The sequence below is a fragment of the Dreissena polymorpha genome, chromosome 1 (assembly GCF_020536995.1).
Source record: "Dreissena polymorpha isolate Duluth1 chromosome 1, UMN_Dpol_1.0, whole genome shotgun sequence".
In the NCBI taxonomy this organism is placed as follows: Eukaryota; Metazoa; Mollusca; class Bivalvia; order Myida; family Dreissenidae; genus Dreissena; species Dreissena polymorpha.
Genome location: NC_068355.1, coordinates 127,292,988 through 127,302,984, shown reverse-complemented (window position 1 = coordinate 127,302,984; position 9,997 = coordinate 127,292,988). Strand labels below are relative to the sequence as shown.

Here is a 9,997-nt window from a genome sequence, read left to right as displayed (position 1 = left end):
GAGAACTTGTTATACACACCTGTGGGTCTGTTTTAAATTTATTATCTGATTGCGAATACATAGCAGTAAAATACATACCGCTTAATGTAAATTATAACGTCAATGTGTTTATGTCTGATTATAAACAAAAGTGGTGCGTTTTTCGAATTTACAGGCAGTGAAATATCTGGAAAAAAACGTTTTTTTGAAACGTAAAATCGTGCGTTGATGCGTGTTTATATTCGCCACAAAGGATTTGATGTAAATCGTGGGTCTGTTACATGTATGTTCGTTCTCAAATCTAATCAAAATAGTCAGACATGCTAGTTGAGTATTAAAAGTACAATATATTTCACATGTTTGCTAAAATGCAACTTCCGCTGTTTAATCATCACTATACAACAACAAACACTGGATACATGCATTTAATATATATTGTGGTCAACAAACAAAAGTAAATTTAGAGGATGATTTTTATTTATATTGAAAAAAAGGAAAACAAATTTTTTTATGACAGTACATATCTCGTTTATATAATATAGCAAAGCAAATGTAATATAGTCTCCTTAAATGTCATCCTTATATCGAGCTGAAAATTCCGTTAAATTTCTTACATCCTTGCGTTATTTTTTGAAATGTATAAACATTATCATCAAAAGTATGTGCTCAAATTGTTTAGGACTCTTGATATAGTATGAAATATTTCGCTTAATTTGTATAATTATGTATCCATTGGATGAAACTGTGACATTATGTTATAAGTATATGAACACATGGTCTTCTAAAAGAATAAACAGAAATTAAGATTATAAAATAACACATGAACGTATGTTTCCTTGACGGAATCAGGTGTTGTCATACCGTGTATTTTAAACACTTGCTTAATTTGCTGGAGTCTCGCAGATAAAATAATAGAGACTGTTACAGGGTGCGTCGTTCCAACAATTTGATGTAGATACCCCTTGCTTAAAAATAAGAAAATAACCGATCTCATAAAACTAGAACAAACTTTATAACGATTCACCAATAGAAAGACTACAATTTGGGTCGCCAACCTCATTAAAGTCATGGTTACGCGAACACATCCCAAAAAGGGAAAAAAGAAGCTCTGCATACGTTATCATGTAATAGCTGACCGAATTTGATTCCATAAAACTCTAGGAAATATAACGGTATCACTGTCAAATTGTCAATTTTAAATCCTGTTTCCTAAATCGGCGTTTAAACAACAAACGCAAACGTTATAACAGATTACTAAAAGCTCTTAAAAACCTTGTTTCATGCTAACCTTTTATGATAATTTACTAGAGAATGTATCTTACGATAAGCTTTGAAAATTTGGCAATTTACAGTATAATCAAAATAATAACAAGGAAATATAAAACTCGCCAGATTTCTACCAGTATATTCATGCAGTGTTCCGGCCCTCGGCTAGGTTGTCCAGGTATCCAGTGACTACTAGAAGCGCTTACTACTTTTCCCGAGAGCCATCGGTACATTCCAGCAATCTGCAAGTCCGAGGCTCCTACCCAGTAATCTTCTGGAAGTATTTACATTCTACATGTACATAACAAATACTTTTTATAACCAATTCGACCCACACATCGGTATTAACTAATATTTAACACTTTTGGGTAGTGCACCTTTGTTTGTCATAGTTCTTGCAACAGTTTGACAAAATAATAGCAGCATATACTTTGCGATGTGTTGAAAGATATACAACGATCAATATTGCTTGTGATGCAGTTTGTGTTTTATAAATTGGAGGAAATGTAAAACATGTCTTTTACAATCAGAACGATAACCTTGTCCAAATCGAATAGCCAAATAACGTGTTATCACAAATACTGCTAACACATTTTTGAAATTATAACTATGTTTAATACTACCAATCGTTTAAAGAAAACTGTTGAATCATTTTACTGAATGTTAAAACGTAAAGATTGTACGCGTTGTTGGTTAGAAGATAATTTAAAATGATTTATTCAAGATTCAGTTGTGTATGCTTATATCAAGCCCGTTGGAGCAGTATTTAAACATTTATCAATCATCAATATGCTTTTAATAGCTAATAAACAAAGTGTGCGTAAGGCTCACAATGGCAATTGTGTTTTCTTTTTTGAACGGCCCACCTCAATTAGTAAAACATAGATGCTTAATCATAAACACGAAAACTGGTTAAAATTCATTTTTCGCTGACAAGTAATAGAACAAGATCACTGCCTACGCTGGGCTGCGGTTGCAGTTTTGAATATATAAAAGCTTGTCAGAAGAATATTAGAGGTCACCGTGACCTTGAACTTTGACCTTGTGACCCCAACATGGGTGTGGCGTGTAGAACTCATCAAGGGGCAGCTACATATTAAGTTTCAATGTTGTAGGTGGAAGCACTTTGATTTAAGAGCCAATGTTAAGGTTTTAGCACGACGCGGACGGTTGACTGCAGACGCCAGACGACGGACGCCGGACGGCAGACGACGAGCTTGCTATGACAATACCTCGGGTTTTCTCCGAAAACAGCCCAGCTAAAAATGAAATGTGTCATATCGAGTAGCACAAGTGATATTAACATATGTTAAGTACTGATTTGTAAACAGACGCTGACATTGATAAAAAAGTAAACAAATACAACATAATACGTATCGACAGTTAGGCTAACACAAAAACATACTTAAATACAGATATTTTCCTTTATTCAATGCTCATGTTTTTGTATGAAATAACGACATATATAAACATTGTTTTCAAGGAATTATTGTCCAGGTGTTAACCAGTGTTATTGTAATGTCAGTAGTATTTTCTGAAAGAAATATTCAGGAATTTCCACACAAAAAGGTTTCATATAAACATCCATGCAACTGTATGCTAAAGATTAACTTGCATGTTTTTTATGGTATTTTTTTTATATCTATTGATATAATCTGAGTAACTTTCTGTTCAGCCGTGCTGCCCTGTAGTCACTTAATTGCAGACTGTATTTTATTCTTTGTCCTTTTTATCGTCTGTTTCTATTTATAATTTTTAAAGAAGTTGTTTTGTTTACCTAGTTCAGTTTTTGTTGTTCTGAGAACATCCACAATCCGAACATAATTATTAAACATGTATGGTATTATTTACGTAAATGCCCATTTGTTTGGTCTTGCATGTGCATGGCTAATTAGATTTTAACGCTGTCGCCAGTCCAAACCTATGGGGAAGGAAAGCTCCAAACAAACTTCATAAAACGCGTTATTGGCAAAGCTAAGTCATGTCAATATTGGACAAAAGGGCGACATTTGTTGTTGGAAAACGGTTCAAAAGCACCAACACGCGTCAAAACGTAAGCGCACGTTAATGGATAACAACATTATAAAAAAAGATGGCCAATCTTGTATAAAGCTTTGATTCGGCTAACCAGTGATTAATTAACACTTTTGGAGTTAAGGATCTTTAACAAATCAAACAGACAGCATTTCAAGTAATTTAACATGAGTCGTTCAAGACGACATAGCTTTACAAATGATAAAAATGACATTCGACGTTGCATTTTTTTGGTTTTTAAAATAAATCTATCTAATAAGATTGACATCATTAAATTTGCCAAATAATGTTTTAAGACCGTTTTAGCAAACGTCCAAGAATATGGCGCTATTAATAAACAAAAACAATGTAATTAAAGGTGTGGTTTTTTGTATTTTATGTTATTTATTTAAGTAATTATATGTTCATTTAAGAAGTACGAATTAAAAAAAAACACTAAATAAACACAATATACAAAAAAATGCAGGGAATACAATTCAAAATTGTATGTTCGATAGCATTGTCGATCAAATGAAAAACCTTTTCCACATAACCCTCCTTACTTTGAGTTGCCTTAGCTTGTTGATACAGGAAATGGTTCTCTTCCTGGTCATTGATTTCCACAAGATTCGCTTTTGTTGGAAAAAATGCCTGGTTGCATGCTACCTGTAATATAGAGATGGAAGTTACCAGGTCGTTTAAGTTTTCATTGGTGACTTGGACATAAGCTGCTCGAAATGATTAGGCAAGTGTTTGTGTTCGCGGTTCACACGGGGCTATAGACTTTATACACTTCCACAATATTAACGTTATATTTGTACGGTATTTTTATTGACAAAATGCAGACTTACGAACTTGGCGACGGCGTCCGCGTAAAGCATATTTAAGCTTTAAGTGTAACATCACTGTTTTTAGTACAGGTAATCAATTGTAACGTCTTAAATGTGTTTTATGCACTTAGCACACTTTGTTTTATGCTCCCGAGCAACAACTCAATTTCTCTATATTTAGTACAGATATTGAAGTAAACGTTATCCACATGTTCAGACCCTTTTGTACATTCACTTACCAATGCCTCTAAAGATGACAATTTTTGCTGCATGATTTTATAGGGCATGCGTGACAGTTGAAAATAAGGATGAAGTTTGCCTTCAACAAGTACATATGTCTGTAACTTGGGAAAAATTAGTGAATAAAACCAATAGTTCGGATCTGTAAAAAGCATAATTATGCCCTTTTGTAATTGGAAAAGGCCTGTTTATATTTGCGTGCATCAATTTCATATCCATATGTGTACTACAGATATTGGAATAAATTAAATAAATGTATATATTTGTTCAGGGTCTTTATAAACAATCACAGACCAAGATCTATATCTTTGACCAGCATTTCAGCATTATATCCCGCTTTATGCTTAATTAAGTTATGTTACATTTGCGGGCAAGTAAAAATTCAAGTTTGTGTTTGTAACCATATATATATACTAAATTGAACTTGTCTTTGGTAAGATCATGTGAGGTCATCGACGAAGGAAGATAAGTCTGAGCTGCATTTAAGCTGATTTATACCCATTTTCGTACTGTTGTACTTTAAAAATTAAGTCACCGCTTGCGAGCAAAAATTCCTATCTCTAACGACCATGCAGACCTATCATGGTGTTGTACTGTGGGAGAGTTGGGTTTCTATATACAAAGTTTTCGTTATATACATTCAGTTAGGATGGCAGTTTCAAGAAACTTTCACAAAGACCAGTCAGCCCAAGGCAGACGCTGACAGGAACCACCTCACCGAGATTGCTGCAGTCCTGAACAGGTTGACTAAACAACTGCAGTCACCTCTACAACTATCCCATTACACCAGACCCAAGTCCCCTTCAGAATGATCCCAGACCAGAAGATGACAACGAAATTTCGTCCATTCTATAGGGAGCGCTGCGGGAGGCAATGTGCAGTCTGAAAACAGGAAAATCTCCAGGAGTAGACAACGTCTCTTCTTAAGTGATTAAACACGGAGGAAATGCAACGACGGCACTATGCCAGAAGATCTGGGAGTAGCAGACGTTGCCCAATGAGTGGACCCAATGTCTGGTCACCCCCTACATAAAAAAGGTAACTTCAAGCTGTCCGAAAATTACCTCAACATCAGCCTCATCATCCATCCCAGCAAAGTAATGCAACGCATCATCCTCAAACGAAAGAAAAGAGAGGCCGAGAAACTGCTTGCAGAAGAGCAGGATGGATTAATAAGAATGGCGGGGCACAGTGGAACAGATTGTCAACTGCAGAGTAATCATTGAGAAACACCTGCAACACCAACTTCAGCTCCTCCACAACTTGATCTTCTTCAAGAAAGCTTTCGACCGCGTGTGGCATGATGGTTAATGGCGGGTTCTGAGAGGGTTCAACATTGACGAAGGGCCGGTGCAAGTCATTCAATAACTCTACGGAAACGCCAGCTACTCAGAACATCTAAATGAAGGGATGGATGACTTTGTTATGACATTAGTATGCGTCGGTCAGAACTGTCACCTCTCCCCCGTCCTGTTTAATCATTTAATTGAGAGGATTATGGGGGGGAGACTCTCCAGAACCACCACACCTCCATCTCCACCGGTGAACCATACGGACGCATCTCCAACTGTAAATTTGGTGATGACATTGGCCCCATGGGTAGTACCAGCAGTGAACTGCAAGGCCTCGCCACCAAGCTCCACGAAAGATCAGGAGCATACGGGATTGAGATTAACACGGAGCAGTCGAATAACACCACAAGCGCAGACATCACTATGAAACTTCAAGTACTAAATAAAAGAGCAACCCTATCCAAGGATGGTAACAGGACCGCCGAGGGCAGCGATTGCAAGACTAAGCAGATATTTAACAAGCAACTCCGTCATCTTCCCCACCAAGTACAGGATCCAAAAGTCCTTAAAAGTGTAAATTTTACTATACGGCTGCGACACCTAAAGGCTTCACGCGGTCACAGAACGCAGGATACGAACATTTTAACACGAGTGCATGCGAAGATTGCTCCCCATATACTACCTGAAGCACATGACAAACAAGTACGTACGAAAAGACCGAAGCACTTATTGGCCCACAATCACCCCTATGAGAGACTCTCAAACGACGAAAGCTTGCTTGGATTTTACACATCATCAGAAACGACTCACTGTGCAAGACTATGTTAAATGGAATCCTAGAAGGAGGTCGCTATCGAGGCCGTAGGAAGAAAAGCTGGATGGAAAATGTAAAAGATTAGACTTTCCTTCCCATGTATGAGCTACCCATAGCAGCCCACAAATGTTCTGACTGGCAGAGGATCTCTGTGTCGTCGTCTCTCATTTCCACCCCACGGCAAGACCAGTCTAGGGATGATGATGATGAGGAGTGTGGAGATCACATACTGAAATTGTGTGTGTTGTTAGCTTAAAGATTGATCTAGTAAATGATTGCGTTTAAGATCAGTTGGATAATATTTTCTCTCTCTAAAAGTAAAATAGGTACCGCTTAATTAATTTAGTTATGATTGAGCTGTATTCTGTTATTGTGTTTGTAGTAAGTTTTAATGCAGACGTATGTTGTGATTGCATTTAAGACCAGAGAAAGCATTGTCACCCTTACAACAAAAATCCGCTGTATAACTTTATATTGGATGAAGTTTTGTTAAAAGGTGTGACTTAAAATAGTCAAATTGGTCAATTACTTAAGGTTTGATGGAGGAAGGGAGTTGTTATTATGTGTGCATGTTGTTTACATGTAGACCTTGTGTCAAACTTAATTCAAATCTACTGAAACATTTTGTAATCATACTAACACAGTGGAAGAATGGTCGAGCGCGCTGTTTTAAGACAGCTCTTGTTTGTCAATGAAATGTATTGACATTATAACATTTGTAATATATTAACCGCATAATTGATGGTTATTTGATATATAGAGAGTAACAGGTCACTGCCCCATCGTTTTTGAATATATCAGGCAAGGCTTAGAATAATATAACGGCAAGAACCGTTTTTTATTCGTGCCGAAACTGATATATTACAAAAAGATCAGGCAGTAACCTGTTTTTCTCCTTATCATACCTCTACGTCCACGATTTAAAAGAAATAATGAAAAAATCGCTAAAAACCTAAAAAGTTTTATCGGGAAAGAATATGACTTTTGTCGTTTGACTTGTTAATAATGACGTCTTGATCACGCGCGCTTAATATATGTAAAAAAAATGTTTTTCTAATGTTTCATGTTGTGTTTAAAAATATTACATCTTTGTATCAAATTGTTTGTTTGTTGAATTTGATTCGATTTTACTTAAAAGTATTACTTTATATTGATTCCGAGTAATATGACCTACCATCGACTGATTTAAGAACTTCATGTTGACCGTGATATAAAAAAATATCAGGCAACGTTATATCAGGCAGATATCAATGTGGTGGTATGATATCAATTCAAAATTGTACTTTCAATACTGAACGAATTAATCACAACTTACCTGCGAGCCTATCCAGGTTCCAACGTCGTGGCTAAAGTAGTAACAGGATAGCCCGAACGTCACAAAGCCGTCTGGACAACGGCCACTTGCTGCAAACATAGAAACTGTATTGCATATCGGATAGCGTATCCGTTTTATTATTAATATTTTATTAAATGAAGTTCGAATACACACAGTCTTATGCATATTTCAACATTTGTTTCTTATTTGACAATACAATTTTCTTAAATTTCGCTATTCCAACTTGTAAACATATCAACATACCGCTCGAAAACAAAAGACACCCAATTAATAAAATAAAATTCATTTTAAAAGGTCCATAATGTGTGAAATGTTGCAAACTATGAGCACTCACGATGTTTATATATTCTTGCAACCACAATCTTATACTCTTGACAAACAGGCGTGTTACACGAAGCAGTGATTGGTTCAACGTTTCTTACATTTAAGCTGTCCCGTGATATCACGCCATTTAAAAATAGGTATCATATTTTAGGATGAAGGAAATATTTAGCAAATTTACAATTCTGTTTACCTAAATTACGCAATTAATGTGGATTTTTTTCCTTATATCAAACTTTTTATCAACGGGAACATCAATTAAATCCCACATTCTAATACCAAATGATTCAAGCGTAAATGTGCTGGTACTGAAAAATATTATTTTGCCTACGGCTGAAATATGTTTGTTTCTTTTCAAATGAAACTCATGTATAATTAGACAAGTGGTAATGCTTTAAGATGGGGAAGTTTACTAATGCTTTCATGGTTCATATATCTATGACAAATATATGTGTCGAAAAACATCTACCGACATCGATTAAACATTTCATCAAAGCGTTGGTTTAAATTAGAAAAAAAAATACAAAATCAGATTTCATACAATTATGAAAGACAGTACACACTATATTTAAACAATCGGAATGGCACTCGTGACTTAAACAATATATTAAATATCGCTTATTCCATGAATAATCACAAATCGAAAAAGATGAATTGCACAGCGTTTGTAACTCTTTTCATCAGTAATTCTGGATATTTGTTTTTAAACATATACACTACGATGTTCAATTCCCTCATCAGCTGTGGCTTCAAAATTCCACCTTGGTTCGAATCCCATTAAATTGTGTTCTTGGTATAATAATTCAAATGGTGTTTATAATGAATTATAAAGTTTTATCACTCTAGCATGTATACTTTTCGAGATATATGCCGCTAGTTATTTTGACTGCGCTTTAGACAAACACATAAATTTCATCAAAAGAACTGTCTTCAATTTTTCGAGAGTCTAGCCTTTTGGACTTGATGAAACGATGCTGCTTCGTGTAATAAATGGGTTTGTGCGTTTAGTTACAAGAGGGATTACGCAAGAAAATATGCAAGTTCAAAACAACAGGTACTCACGTGTATGGAGTTTGCATGTCAAAATAAATTGTACATAATAATGACAATTACATATGCTATTGTTCAATCACATCATTTAGCAACAATTAAAATTACAACAGTTATCACAGTTGGTTTAATATGTTCATATTAGAATAGGGAATGAGTATTTAACGTTTAAAATGAACGTATGTGAACGAGTCCTGATATATCAGAGGAAGATTGACTTACATATATATCTATGTATTTCTCTTACGAAACACTTGTGTATTCAGAAACAGAATAACAACGCATTTTGAAAGAACAGGCCAAGACACTCATTTTCATGAAAAAAATAGGACAACAGAGCAAAGACAAAAAGCACTCAATTTGGAGATCCGTAAACGTCAATGCCGCTGAAATCCAGACAAAACATTAAACGATAAAGAAAGTATTCCATATACGATTTATTACAAATAACTTCCCACTGTTTTATATACCAATGACAAACTATTGCGACGTTTCAGAATAAAAAAAAACTATTTTCTATTTTATGAGTAAATATTTTCCTTTATTTATGCTGAGATAGTTGTTTGTCTATAAACAAAGGATAAGGAAGTCAATCAAAATAAAACATGAAAAAAGACCTAGCAAATGCATGTGTATGTACATGTCTGTTGTTCAACAAGAATGACAGACATAAAAAAGGACGATTTTATGTGGACGAAAATGTCAATTTATGCTGTTGTATTAAATGCAAAAAGTGAGCATTAATTGTAACAAGTTTACGATTGTTTGTTGTGGTCGAAGAGGTTATAAAAGATCCAAACAGTAGTCAAACAAGAGCACGTAGATTAATGTTTGCTCGCTAAATTTGGTTAATCGC

General features: G+C 35.2%; 1 protein-coding gene across 1 annotated transcript; it reads right to left on the bottom strand.

Annotated features, from left to right (window-relative positions):
* Window positions 1-509: 509 nt before the first annotated feature.
* Window positions 510-8,116, bottom strand: LOC127867032 (C-type lectin domain family 4 member E-like). Its single transcript, XM_052407962.1, has 5 exons — window positions 8,014-8,116; window positions 7,750-7,838; window positions 3,822-3,924; window positions 1,380-1,519; window positions 510-944 (listed from the first exon to the last, which is right to left on the bottom strand). Exons 1-5 carry the CDS (start codon window positions 8,054-8,056, stop codon window positions 861-863), a joined length of 459 nt encoding a protein of 152 aa, XP_052263922.1. The 5' UTR covers window positions 8,057-8,116; the 3' UTR covers window positions 510-860.
* Window positions 8,117-9,997: the final 1,881 nt, after the last annotated feature.